The sequence below is a fragment of the Anarhichas minor genome, unplaced genomic scaffold (genome assembly GCF_050575085.1).
Source record: "Anarhichas minor isolate MPS153535 unplaced genomic scaffold, ASM5057508v1 ptg000045l, whole genome shotgun sequence".
In the NCBI taxonomy this organism is placed as follows: Eukaryota; Metazoa; Chordata; class Actinopteri; order Perciformes; family Anarhichadidae; genus Anarhichas; species Anarhichas minor.
In genome coordinates this window covers 7,930,614-7,945,440 of record NW_027466491.1, presented here as the reverse complement: position 1 = coordinate 7,945,440, position 14,827 = coordinate 7,930,614, and the positions used below count along the sequence as shown (strand labels likewise).

General features: G+C 44.7%; 1 protein-coding gene across 6 annotated transcripts in view; it reads right to left on the bottom strand.

The window, feature by feature from the left end:
- ppp1r12a (protein phosphatase 1, regulatory subunit 12A) overlaps positions 1-14,624 on the bottom strand; it is a 36,946-nt gene extending 22,322 nt beyond the window's left edge. For 3 of the 6 annotated variants that reach the window (XM_076111457.1, XM_076111461.1, XM_076111458.1), the window contains exon 1: positions 14,287-14,623. In XM_076111457.1, the coding sequence (XP_075967572.1) occupies positions 14,287-14,523 (237 nt within the window). In that variant the 5' untranslated portion in view covers positions 14,524-14,623. Of the gene's footprint in view, positions 1-14,286 lie in introns of all 6 variants that reach the window. The other 3 variants (XM_076111460.1, XM_076111459.1, XM_076111462.1) reach the window with 2 other exon arrangements.
- Between the last annotated feature and the right edge of the window lie 203 nt (positions 14,625-14,827).

Sequence of the window (14,827 nt, the reverse complement as noted above, 5' to 3'; positions counted from 1 at the left end):
CATAGCAGGGGTGCTTGAAATACCACATAACGTAGTACTGCTGATGGAGCCGTTGAGGTGCAGTGTGCACTTGTGCAAAAAAGTAAGCGATTTAAATTTAAAAAAACACTTTCAAAGACTGCTTTTAGTTTAGCGCTGAGCTTTGCAGATTAGCCGAATAGTTTCTTACGTGTGATAAATCAAAAAAACGTCTGAAATAACCACAAACACGTCGGGCTTCTCTTCTCTTTACACCGAGCAGCTGATGAAGCACTTAAGTTAATCCACATCTGTGGGTGTGCAAAAGTCAAAAAAGGCTTTACTTGACATCTTGCCCCCAGAGTTTGGCTCGGCCAGTCGCTGGTGCTGGGGACAAGCTACAGATCTCAGATTTCCCTTAATGTAAATAACATCGGATATTCAAAACAAAGTCAACACACTGGATTGAAAGCTAGCAGACCACCCACAAATATGTCATGCCAAAGTGTCACCGAATGGGATCAGAAGACAACAGAAGTGGGCGCATAGCATGCACCATGTCTACTGTTCTTCACACCATCAATAATGTCGTTAAACCATTTTCTGGAAGCCTTCTGTGCAGCAAACCACACCGTATATGACTGATGACACAATGATGCCCACAGAAATAAATAGCAGCTGCAAGTGGGAGGGATCTATTTTAAGATTCTCTGACGAATGAAGTGGGAGATGTTGTGATTTTACCGACATTATGAAACAGAATTTGCACCGGGGGCGGGCGTACTTTGTGTTTCTGTTGCGCATTTAATCAGCACTCGGCTGTTTCAGTGTAGACAAATGTACCTTTTTGTAAGATCAGTGTTTTATTTGTATTAGACCCACACAGATAGGTAGACAGATAGATCTGGTCTAGAGTTTTCAAGAGGAAAACAATCTGTATTCTCAAATAGCTGTCCCAAAATGATCAACAGGTAACACCATTTAGCGATATCAAAACCAAACGTTGCGCCCCCCCCCCATCATCACTAGAACACTGTGCCTGGACTGCCTCGCTCTCCCCTGGGGTTGCTAGATACACATGAACACACAGCAGCCTCACGTTCGGGGCACACGACTTTCTGGCTGGAATCCTTGTCCAAATTTGGGCCGTTTAGAGCGCCGTACATGGCCAGAGCTGAGGAGCGCCTGCAAAAGGTCTCACTGAGCTTATCTGACAGTGTGTGTGTGTGTGTGTGTGAGCTCAGGCACAGAGTTCCTCCAGGTGCAGATGAACTCGTTAACAGACCGTGTTCGTCTGACTTTAATGCGAGGAGGAAGACAGCAACGCAACATATTGCTTTGAAAGTGCTGCAGTCTGCAGCTCTCGTCGCTGGTGAAATGTCACCCTTTGTGAGTTTGTTAGGTGGACGTCACCATCAAGTGCAAATGATGCGGCTGCCCTGTGCCAACACATGGCAGCTTGTGGTCCCCCATCCAAGTCCACACTTTGGGAATGTCAGCAAAGGCAGACCTGTGGTTCAAATAAAGTACCGGGACAGCCGAGACTTCTAAACAGGGTCGGCCACTACATCGTATCGGTTTAACTCGATATGATGGTTATTTTTCACGGTCACATTCATGCCAAGTCTGCCTTCCAGATATTCATTATATTTCATTCCACTTCCTTTTGAGATGTGGAATAACGATACAAGTATGTATCAGGTGATGCAGGGCAACATATAGCGTTTAATCAGTCCGCCTTGAATTAGTGTATCAGGCACCTTTTACATTTAAACCGACTTTTCCTTAAAAACATGGATTGCTGCAGCTTTCTGCCTCTCATCTGAAACCCGTCCTCCGTGTCCTCATCTAAATCCTCCCCCTCAGTCATTCCCCACACACTTATTATCTCTTCAAAGTCTTCTCCTTCTCCAGGAATGGAAACAAGCCCCTTAAGGCGAACGCAGCAGCGTTGGCTGTGACCTCCCTCTGCAGTGCGTCACCAGCCTGGCTCCTCCCAGCAGCTATCAGGAGCCCAACAAAGGTAATCCCGTAATGGCTGTGATTGTGTGTGGCTGACAGGTGATGTAAGGGGGGCAGCAGAGGCTTTTACAACCCCACACTCGCCTCCGTGGTTCATATACATCTACACAGACAAAATGCTAGATATCGGGCAGCAGGCAGAGTAGCGGAGGGGGATCCGACTACTAATTAAGAAACATCGTGGACTTAATCCCGCGTCTCACACCATCACGATCAGCATGTAGGAGCTGCGCTCGCAGAGAAACATTCAGACATGTTGTGACTCACTGCTCGAGCAGACATGTTGCCATTTAAACCCGTTTGGCCGGTGTGCGTGAGAAGCGCGTAAAGCATGACGGCAATAAGACAGACGGCACTGCGCGGTGTGAACTAGAGTTATCGTCAAGTTGCAGTTTACGTCCACGTCATCACTTCATAATTCCGAAAACAATTTGTGTTGATTCTTACGACACCAATGTCTGCTTCATGCTTAGAGTCACAAAGTTACACATATAGTAGACCTGAGAACGCCACAGTAGCTGCATTGACAAAGAGACAGAAGTAGTTTGCCAGCCAGGAGGACAGGATGAGTCCTTGAAGCCCTTTCTGATAAAAGGACCTCCCTAATGGAAGCTGGGGCTTCTGGGAAGTTTACAAAAAAAAATCCACAACTAACCTAATCAATGGACACATGAAGGTCCTTTGGATTGATTAATAGCGTTTAATGCACATTGTGAAATAAAGACGCCATCATTAAAACATTGTCCTTGAGGCTCGAGAGAGAAATGTCACATTTAACAGACTTCATAGTTAGATTCACTTTAATCCAGCGCTGTAAAGCAGAAACACAACACCACATCTAAAGTTGATTTTGTAGGAACGCACAGTGTAGCAGGATCTTCTGCAAAGCTTCCACGGAGCCTTTTTGATCCGCGAGAGTGTGACAGACTGCTTAGCGTCGTATTTCACGATACAGAACTGCTCCTACCATGTTCTTCTCAAAAACATGGACTCTCAATCGCGGAATGCGTCTTCTGTGTTTATGAGCTGGTGTAAGATCAGCCAGACGTCACCGGACAGTCAAAAGACAAAAGGGCACTTTATGAAAGAAAGAGAAACCTGTCACCAGCCAGATAGTGTTTATGTAAAGCACATCAAGGAAACATGACACACACATACCGGCCTTACAGCCGGGAAACATACTGTTCGTACATCAACATGCAATCAGGCCTGACCTTTGCATTTCAACAGTAGTCATAAATGCAAATAACTCGTCGACAGTGTTTCTGATGTTGACTTGTTTTGAAACAAAATGTTTTAAACGAGTAGAGCTGCACTCGGGTAACAAGTTCCCGAGACAAAACGATAAATAAGGCTTCACATACGTCAGTTAACCGGGGACGAATATAGAAACCACCAAGAGATTAACTTAATAAACCTGTTTGAAGCCAGTGGGGATAAAAATGGAGAAGATTAGGACAGAAACAATACAGTGTCCATCATATGCACCGGTCTAATCCTGAAATAATATGTACAGAACTCAAGCCCGACTCCCTGCTAGCGCCACAAAGAAGATGGGCTAAGCCAAAAAAAAAAAATATATATAAATAAATGCACCCATGACGTGCACCTCAGAAAGGAGGCCAGTCTGTTGCCTCGACAACAAAGCCCAAAAAAGAGAACATGGGTTCAGGCCTCGTCAGGCTTTTGTAAGAAACATAAATAAATAGAGAAAAGGCTTCATTTTAAAGCACACGGGGGTTGCTCGGATGGCCCCTGAAGGCAGCGCAAACAGCAAACCACTGTGAGGAAACATCAAAAAAGCCACTGTTGAAAGGAGCATCTCGAGGTGCCATCTTTGTTTCTAAACATGACTTCTAGCTGTTACTGGAGCGATTCTCATGACCTTTCCTGGCAACAAAAAGCAGAGATTTCTGGTGCGATTTTGCGGGTGCCACTGGGACTTATAATCTCAGATTTAAATCAATAAAAACACAGTATAGTTAACATAAATACAAGAGCCGATGTGGTGCCTTTAAGCCAATCACCCAAAACGGTATCTAATGTGTGAATAACATCTAGAAAAAGTTACTTAGACAAGTAAACACTTTAAAAAGACACAGTCTTCTTCATGGTATAGTGAAGGGGTAAAGCTACCGTGTGTGTATAAAAGAGTCAATTTATTATCTCCTGGGCCATCGGGCGGAGAGCTCCGAGCTTAATTTAGCAGCACTCCACATCAAGGAGACACTTGAAGACCCCTCCCCTCCTTGACTTCCTTTAGTAGCACCCTCAGATGGCCAACTCGAGCTGCAGAAAAGCTCCGCTTGTGGCTCCTGCATTGTTTTTACTGCCGAGAGAGAAAGGCAGCCAGCTAAGCCCATTGTGCAGATATTCTACTATTTAATGACGATGGTGCACGGCCACTATATCACCCTTGACTGACAAACCTTTGCACCCCATGTTCCCTCATGGTATCCAGCCTTTATTTGCCGATGGTGGGGAATGGAATTTCGTTTGTGGCGCTCAGTCATTGAATACTGTCACTCTCAGTAACACGTCTGTAGTGAGATGGATGATAGTCAGTAAAGCCAAAACATGATCTGGGTATTGTGGTATAAGGTTACTCAAACATGTACAACATGGAGAGGCTTGTTCGCTGAGGGCTTCCACAATAAAGCTTAGTTCCACAGCACTTGTTTTTCCTCAAAAAAGAAATAAAGACCCGTTTTCTCCCATATAAAGCAACAGTGTGGACAACAAAGCAGCCTCCTCTGGAGCTCAGAGCTGGCCTCTCTATAGTAGTACAACTTCTATCTGCAACCACCCAAACCTAGTAAGCAGCACAGCCCTGGACGAGCATACCAGTGGAGAAATTCCCAGATAAGTAATACTCCTAGCCTTGGGGCTCTTCAGGCATCAGCGCTCTGGCCACTCCTCGCTGGGCTACGTCATCGGCTCAGAGGCGCGCAGCCACTTCCACAAAAGGAATTCCTTCTTACCGCCTGCATGTAAGTATGAGTGCGTTACGCGTCTGCGTTTAGACAAAATCAGCCCAGACAATGAAAGACGCGGTGAGAAAGTGAACACGCTATTGGAAATGGAACTACCATTAAAATCTATAACTGTGAGACTTTAGGGTGAATGTTCATTCTGAAAGGTGTACATCTGTGTGTGTTTACGCCCGAGACAAAGAGCTCACAGCTCCTGTGCTTTTGGCAGGGTTCATGAGGCCAGAGGGTACGAGGGGGGGGTTAGAGCGCTGCAGGGCGACCAGCTGGGTCCCTCCGCTAGATGAGCCCTGTTGGGAGCTGTAACCAGACTACACACATGCACACACAGCCTCTGCTACTGAGGACGACCATATAAGGCCCTGGGATTCCCATGGAAAAAGAAGACCAGGATTGAGGAAGAGGGGAAGGGGGAGAAGAAAAAAGAAAAAAAAAAAAAAAGAAAATGCCGGCGAGATTGTAACTGTATGTTTCACTTGGGCTTTCGCTCAGCAGCCAAAACAATAGCCCCACTTGAGAGAGCCAAATTAGTTTCCATGCGAGGGGTCCAAAGGGGAGAGAGGGGGCACCGAGGTCGGGGAGCCACGGAGAGATGGCAGAATATTTCCATATAATAGAAGCGTTATGCGGAGGACAGTCGGTCTACTAAAGAGGCATTGAGAACGGTCCACAGTGCCCCCCCATGCCAACGAGCTGAGCCCGAGAGGTTAAATGGATAGTGTGGGCGCCGGGGTTCTGCCCCGCAGACATTCTACCGATTTATAGCCATTACCACGAAAAATATGGATCGTCACCAGAGTGGCACCGCATCACTACGCATGTTGAGGTCCAAGACCATTTCTGCTGTTTTGAGCGGACTAAAATAAGATAAATACAGCGTGATCTACACTTTCAGTATAGTACCCTCCTCGTATGTAAACAAATGGAACAATAAAACCTGTACACGATCATTTGATTTGGAAAATTGCACTTTGACAATGCAGAACAATACTTGCTTTTCATATGTTGTGCAGCCCCAAAAAGATAAAACTGCAAGACTTCCAACTATGATCAGAATACATCTTTGCTTGGCTGGCTTTAGGTAGATTATTAGTGCATTACAGCTGTATGCTTTGTGTGTGTGACAACATGAGTCTATGCGAAGCTGGTGTCAGACATAAAAGCAGAGGGAGTGGAAGAAGCAGGCTCACTAGTGGAGCCTCAAAGAGGAAATGAGAAAAATAAACAGCCACTTCCTGTTCCTCTCTGGCCTGAAAACTCCAACACCCTGACCCCCCCTACCATCACCACCAGACAAGCAATACCCCTCTCATATTCTAGATGGATAGCAAACATAAAACTATGATTAATCTGTCATCAGTTGATCATAGAGTGAGCTTCCTGCACAGTGGACGAGGATTTAACATGATCTATAAAACAGCCAGAGGCCCAGACAGTGAGGATGGCAGCCGTGTCTTAGCAGGACTGGTTGTGGTTCATTAATTATTCATTTAACAGTCAATTAACAACTCAGCGTGATAGGACTCAGTGACCTGACATTTATGCTCTATAAAATTCAGTTTGAGGACACTAATGAATTTCAACGTCTCATATTTTGGAATACATCTTAATATTAAAATTTTATGAGATTCGTTACCCCTCTTTGATGAACAAAAGCATTATTCACTACCATATATTATATCACTACTTCCAGTCAAATTCAAGGAGTAGAATGTTAGAAATGTATAAGAGAATTTATCATTCATTCATTCATATATATTCCATTTAGTAATGCACCCGCAGGAAACGCCGACATCAGTAAAAGCCTACTCTCACCTCGTCAATTGAATCTTTTTATTGTCCAGTGAGGGACATTTTGGTTTGAAAGCATTTGGGATTATTCAAATTAGAAAAACAGATCTACTGATTGAAACACAACAACATCTAGCGAACAGAGGCCATGCTGCTTACGCGAGTCCATTTGAGTCACAAGTACTCAGACCGCCATGGTCCCGGCCCATTTACTGACACTGCTGTTTATCTGCAGGAAGAGCATCACTTGCATGCACTTTATTCACCAGCACACTAATGGGCTAGCTCCACAGCAAAGAGCAGGTTCACTCAACCTCATGGCCACTCATGGATCAGCGCCAACAAGAATCGATGCCAATTAAGCGTAAAGGAAGAGCCTTAGACTATACAGCGATGTGCTAGCAAGGCCTATAAGCGGATATCAGACAATGTCGTATCGGTACGATGGTATGGTTACTGGGGATGTATGCGAGATTGTGGAATAAGCAGTTTGTTTTATTAGCACTATCAAATAAGCTGAGTCATCTCATGTTGGGTTTTTCAGAAACACTGTAAGCTATTCTGTGACAGGAGGAAGCAACAATGAACGAATAACGTGTAATAACTGAGAATGTAAGGATATCATGTTCCGCATCTCCTGGCTGAACAATAACACAGAGTGTAGATTGTGTTCACCTCTATACCTCATTGCGTCCGCTGAAGATGCAGCCATTTTGAGGATGAATGGAAAGAATGTAACCTCACCCTTCCACAGACAAACAAATGGACATGCGCTCGCTGCCTTAATTGCGCTCGCTGCTCCGTAAGACAATGAGGAATTCACGGTCTCTGGGTCCAGGTGTTTTCACTTCAAAAACAGCTCATAAAAACACACTCAGTGTGAGACATGTGAATGCCGCCGAGCAAACAACAGCGGGACGGCTTCAAGAAGACCTGGCTTAAGTAGAAGACAGACACTCTGTGCCACGGGGTGGGAAACGAAAAAAACAAGCTGAAGTCATCCCACAAACATTTCACAGCAGCTCGATACTATGCACGGCTTAGAAAAGCAAGCGGTGGGCATTAATCTGTTCAGGCACCTGGCAGGTTCCTTTACACTCCGAGCAGAAAGGAAGCGATAAAACATGGCAGCCTTTGGTTTGAAATCAACCGCTCATTTTGATGGAATAAATGCATCAGGTGAAACGGTTTGGTGGGACATAAGATGCATCAAATGTGCTTTAGTGCAAGGTCAAGTCCGTGTCCACAGCCTCGCTGTCAAGTCAGCGCAGATCACATACGTGGCAGCAGGTTCACTCTCCTGAGGAATTCTCCGTACGACCCCAGGTAAACCAGTTCCAACCTGCAGCAAAGCTCATCCGACATACTTCAGACAACCCTCACTGTTCCAGATCCTCTGGAATATCCGCTATGCATGATCACGGCAGTGTCATGAATAGAGTTGGGACGCGTAGGATTCACGCAGACCAGAATCAACTGAGCCACAGACGACGCGTTAACGGAATGTTTACAAAAAGCGACCGCGCGGTCGGTGTCGTGTCTTTCTGCAACACTGTCCGTCAAAATGAAAGTCTAAGGCAGCCACTGCTGCATGCATGGTTTTTGTTTCAGAGGAAATCAATACTTTCTATAAAAGGCTTTACAGTTTCATGTATAACTTCTCAGCAAACTCAAGTTTATATGCATCCATCTAACATGAAATGTTCAGCTATAAACAGTTGTTTTGATCTCTTTCAAAGAAACTACATTGCAAGACATCTTACAATGCTTCCAAACCATCTAGCTCACGCAGTGGCCGTCTATTTTCAAAGTTGACATGTTAACACTGTGCGCGAGGAAACAACACCGACGTGTCACAATCAGCAGATGACCTGGCACGGTGCAGAGCAGTGGCGCGCAGACAGCACAAGGACTTCCTGCTGTTGATTATGGGGTTGGTAAGAAATGTTGAATGGAACGGTGAGCGAGGCCCGCTTGACAAGGAGAGACCTGCCAATTATACACAGGTAACATATACATGTTCTGGGGCTCGGGTTCTAAAAGTATCGCTCTCAATCATCGAGCACGCTGAGGTTACAACAGCGCTACTGTGATTCACTGCGGACTGGAATTCAGCGTTGCATCGCAACATGACCTTTTCTTTTATGTAAGGAATGAAACCGAGGACATCGTGTTTATCTCAGACCAGTGGATCTAAAGTGCAACTACACTGACAGAAGCTCAGAGGGACATGTGCTGTGTAAAAGTTCACACATTTAACCACCTTCAGCACTGGTCACACAAACCAGCTGCTGGCGGAAAATTGAATAAAACATTCCTTAATCTAACTGCACTATCCATCAACTACTGGTTCTGCTGTTGTGTCATGTTTGCTTGGCTTTAATCCATAATGATCCACTCATGTTTGTCTTTCTTGTATTCGTAATGTTGCTCTTAACATCTGCTTAATCTCAATAGGTTTCAAATTACTTCTGCAAGACCTGTTTTGGTTCATGTGGTTAATAAATTCATGATGCAATCACATTTTCTCTACTGTACCCTGAAGATGTGATATTGTTTGAGAAGTTGATCTTTCATCAATAAATGGCACCAAGATTGAATTAAATTAAGATTATTCTCTTGTGTGCATTGAACTGGACCATATTACACCAGTCCGTGTCGGCTTCTGATTTGAAACCAGAATTGAGATCTCAAACAAAGGTGTGTCATTAGCAATGATACACAATCATAACTCATATGGAAAGCAGTAAATAGATCTATGTGTTACACCAAAACAAGGCAATAGCTATAATCACATTCAAGGAGGACTGGCTGTTAACTATTCATGCTAGACAAAGAACAATAACATCGAGACTGTCTAGATTCCAGACCATGAATTATTAAGTTGCATCATAATGTATTCTGCAATATGTTAGAAATGCATGAGTGACTAGCTGCTACTGTAAGACGGCCTTAAACCATAACAAAGAACCTGGAAGCAAAAAGCTGAAAGAAGACTTGTTCTAAATGGGCAGATATCAAGTGCCTGAAGAAGGTAGTAATTGTCAGGCACGGGGATCCTGTTACAGTCTAAATACTGGAATAGTTTACCATAAAAACCCAACGATACCTGTTCATTTCACTGAGCCAACATTTTAAATGTAGTTTAACGTTCATCACGTTGACTTTAAAGCCTGTTTAACAAACAATAACTCTTCAGCTGGTTATGTCATAGCAGCTAAGAGACAAGTTCTCTGCACGAGTCCAACAAAAGAAAAGGACACACTGGCACTATGTGGTCAAGTCAAGTCAATCTTATTTATATTGCCCAATTTCACAATTCACAATTCTGCCTCAAAGGGCACAATATCACTTTAACGGTGAACAACAGCTCGACTAAAAGGCTGCAGTCAAGCTGAATGATTTCTAAACTACCTGGACCTTGATGTTCAACAATAAGTTATTATAAAAGTACTCAATTGTGCAGCACAAGAGCTTCTCTTTACTGAGAAGCTTTACTTCTCCCCTCCTAAAAATACCCGAAAGTAAAAAAATGTCACTACCAGTCAAAAAGACCCCCAGGATGTTGCTTTAGATCGCGCACATCAAAAGGCAGTCGATTTACAATGCTTTGTAGGAAAGCACCAAATATCACTCGGCTTCCTAATTAAACCTCAATGCAAAAGAGCATCGTCATCTGGGCTCGCTTTAGGCCACATGCTGCATGCCCCGAAAAACCCCACGAGCTGCAGGAAAGCCGATGACAGCGCTGTGCGTTACGTTTCAACCTCAAACGATGTAATCCGAGGTAGTCTTTATCGAACAGTCTGATCTGAGAGTTATTCTGCAGGAAGCTAGAGCCCTGACAGTTGTAAAGAAAAAGAAAAACAGGTGAGAGTAACAGGGAAGATCTGCATTTTGCAATGTGATGCTTTGCTTGTTTTAGCCAAGGGGCCTCTCCACATGAGATGGAAGGCTGTTCCTCCCTCGGGCAGAGAGACAGGAGGCTCGGGGTCTGTGAGAGGATGCCATGATGCCTTTATCAGAAGGACAGGGACATGTCAAAAGGCACAGCTGAGACTCTCAGGGCCGGTCTGATCTGTAGTGAGAAGTCCACAGCAATTATGTAATGTGTTAATATGACGGATGCCACCTCGCGCTCTGTAAACTGTTCCATTACAAAATCCTATGAAATTGATTCTCTAAGCACTGCCAGAGACGCTCTCTCTCTCTGCTCAGCCTGTTATGCAACCTCCCACTCTGTACATGCAAATCCACCAACACACGAGTGACTAGCAACCTTCCCCGAGTCGTTGTTATGGAGACAGTGCAAAATAATGTTCATAGACTTCAGGGCCATAATGAGGGTGTGTAATGTCAACAGAGCGAAGGCATTGTAATACCCCAACTCTGACATGTTAAGCTGGCCTGAGTCTTGTCACCTCGGTGCTCGGGGATCAACACCGGCTCCGAACGCTAAAGACAAAAAAGTTCAGGTGTGGGTCAGTGTGGAGATTTTCCTTGTGCGAGGCGACAAGCCCCGGCTACCTCCACACTAATTGCCTTGATGGAGCTCAGTGGGCGACAGTCAGCTGGGCCTCGGCGTTGTATTGGGAGTAGCGAGCCAGAGAGAGAATGACTGGAGGGGAGGAGTTTCGGTGACAGCTGAGGAATGTCTGCTCCGCTCTCTCTTTGCCATGGTTTCATGAGACTGTCATGTGAGGAATGTACGGGCTTGGACGACAGGACCTGGAATGCTACTCTCCGAGACGAATTTAGCAGACCAGATCTGGAATCTCCACTCGTCTGCTGGACCCCTCGTCCGCTCGTGTATCCTCTTTAGTCTGTGTTTGGATGAACCAATCTGTAAAGCTATACTAAGTCGACATCTTAACCCTGGCTACTAACAACGTCCATGTGCACCTGTAATGGTCTTCATCATGAATCACGTTATAGCGACAACAACAGAAGGGAACATGTTTACAGGTGCTTCTGCAACAAACCGTTTTTTAGGTGACAGAAGGCCCACGACTCGCATGGCGACACAACCTCTAGCCTACATGCGAGATCATGCCAGGGCTGCACTACAAAGCAGAGCTGCAGACTGTGAGTCATACCCAAACTTAGTATCATCTCCTGAAACCCAGTTAGGAGAACTTGTGGCGGTGGTATTTATAAACCTGCACTGGTCACCACCCAGCATTGGGAGTGATATCGCTGCACCTATTGTGGAGAGAGTCCTCATGTAACAACATGACACACTTCCCAACAAAGCCAGAGGTCAAGTCATTCCACAGAATAGGGCAGTGCACTTTATGCACAAAATGAAACCAATGCAAAACAAAGACATCATACGATTGACCGACTGGCCCTCTCCTCTTCATCATCTTGACCCCTGCGAAATTCTGTGGTGAAATCATAAGCATTCTGTGAAATTCATCACCTTCTTTAAACTCTTTATAAAAACACCCCAAAAACCTCAGATCACATGCGCACATGAGATCTGAGGGCAGCGCTGCAAATTCTTTCCTCACTTTGGCTCATCCCTGGACATCAGCCCAAAGAGAGGCAACACCTGCATCCAATGAGTTTGCGCAGGGGGGGGGGGGCCGTGGTAAGTTCAGACCTCATAATAACAGATTCTGAGCACAAAGAATGGTTGATTCAACAACACCATTAATAAGCGCACGGAGCAAATATTTACACAAATGAAATCAACTCATCATCCAAAGATAAAAGCTAATGAACCAACTCAGAAAATGTAATTTTAAAACGTTGAATAGGCGGAACAAAGTCTTGGACAACAACCTGTTGTGTAGCATGGTGGTGCAATTAGCAGTGCTCAGGCTTACTAACACAGCACATGAGGGCATGACTAATAAGGTGACATCACTGGAAATGTACGCAAGCATTACACATTTCATATTCTATGATTCATTCTTAAATCATTTAAGCACTTGCTATCAAAACAAATGGGTGTAAAAAGCATCCTTGCTTTCGCAATTAATTAAACTATTGCGTGGGTTGTTTCCACAATGAATAACTGGCACTTTGATTTATTAAGTTGCTAATGAAGTACCTGAGGTTTCCTGTTGTCCTACAGGTGTAAAGGTGTGTAACTAAGACATAATTGCAATGTCCTAGTTACAAATCCATCCAGGTATGTTTTCTTTTGGTATTAAAAATGTACTCTGCACAGCAGCTGATATTGTTTATATGCCATCATCTTATTCCATTTGTAATAAATGTGCCTAGATCCGATAGCATTTTAGTTCATATCTGATGTAGAATACTATTGATATTTTCCAAGTATTGTTTATTTTACAGTAAAGGGTAGAGAGATGTCACATCTGGAGCTTAGCAGATAATGAACAATCAAACTCCCCTTTCTTTTGAATGCACCTACTGTCTGGCATAATATTACGATCACTGTACTGGTGCTTTAAGAACCATATAATCTGTCATTTTGCCGTGCTTAGTTTCAAAAAAGCCTCATATATGAATAGCACCTGACGTTACCGACTACCGACAGCCAGAACGAGCTGCCATTTTCATTATTTGCCTAGGAAAGCACCGAGGCTAGTCAACGTAGCTACCAGTGGTTAGCGGGCAAATAGTTAGCATAGCACTGCTGGCATTCCAGCGTAATAGTAAATTATTTGTCACACATGTTCCTCTGCTAACGTCAAACTTGGAGACAAACTAGTTATCCGCCGACGTCGCTTCTCAAGCGAGCTAACGAATGAATTAACATCAGCTAAACCCTCCATAACAGCTACCGACAGCTAGCTTATCCTAGCTAATGTAGCGTTAGCATACATTCCGCTTGGCTGATAGTGCACAGACCTAATGTACCTCTTTGTCACATTTAAGCTAACATACCAAACAGTGCTGTCAACAACATATATATTACATAAGTGTCGCATACAGCTGAGGTCTTGGTAGGATAATAGCAGCCTGTAATCGAGTGGCGTTGTACACAACTAACGCTAGCTAGCTTTGGCTTCTTCCAGAGAGTAGCCGCAGTCAAAAACAAAACCACTTTTACTGCTATAGCCAGGTAGTAGCCATCGGTGTGGAAATCAATGACAACATTGGTGTTTAAGCCCCTGGCACAACTCGATTGTTCCACATCAATGTGCCATAGAAACACTAGTGGTAGCTCGGCTTGAAGGTAACTGACAACATAAATTACCCGACGTTACAGTTTGAAGTGCAGCAGTACAGCAATTAGACTGCACCCACTTGACTGGAGGATAGACCTGGCTAGTTTACAAAAAGTAGTCCTTAAAGGGAAGCTTTTTTTTAAACTTTGTTGCTCATTGTGGATTGCACTCGGGAAACCTGCAAGCACAGTTAGCACAGTTTTGAATTTAAGTAGTCCATAACCCAAGCTCTGAGAGAGAGAGAGGCCAGTGTGTTGATCTATATCGTCGAAAAGGAAGGTAAACAACGGGATGAGAATGGCTTCCATTTGACAGGTGTTCAACGATACTTGTGTCTATTGATGACTGACATTAACAACTACAGCAGGCACAACACAGACCTGGTGGAGGGCGGTGAGTCCGTCCACATTGGCGTAGTTGATGTCAGCGCCTCGGTCAAGCATTCGGAGCACCTCCTCGGTATCGCCGCTCGAGCAGGCGGCCAGAAACACGGCGCCATCGTCGAACTTCACCTTCGTCTTCTTCTTCTTCAGAACAGGAGGCTCCTGGTCCGTTTCCGAGCCCAGCCACCGCTTTAACTGCTCATTCCTCTTCTGCTTGGCGTCCGCCATCTTCATCCCCCTCCTGATCTGTCTGTCTCGGGCTTCTTCTTATCTTTCTCCGAGAGAGGATATACTTTATAGTGCCACTATCCCACAGCGCACTGGGGCGTGGGAAGGGAGGGCTGGGGAGAGAGAGAGAGAGAGAGAGAGAGAGAGAGAGAGAGAGAGAGAGAGAGAGAGAGAGAGAGAGAGAGAGAGAGAGAGAGAGAGAGAGAGAGAGAGAGAGAGAGAGAGAGAGAGAGAGAGAGAGAGAGAGAGAGAGAGAGAGAGAGAGAGAGAGAGAGAGAGAGAGAGAGAGAGGATTGTTTTCCACAATCTC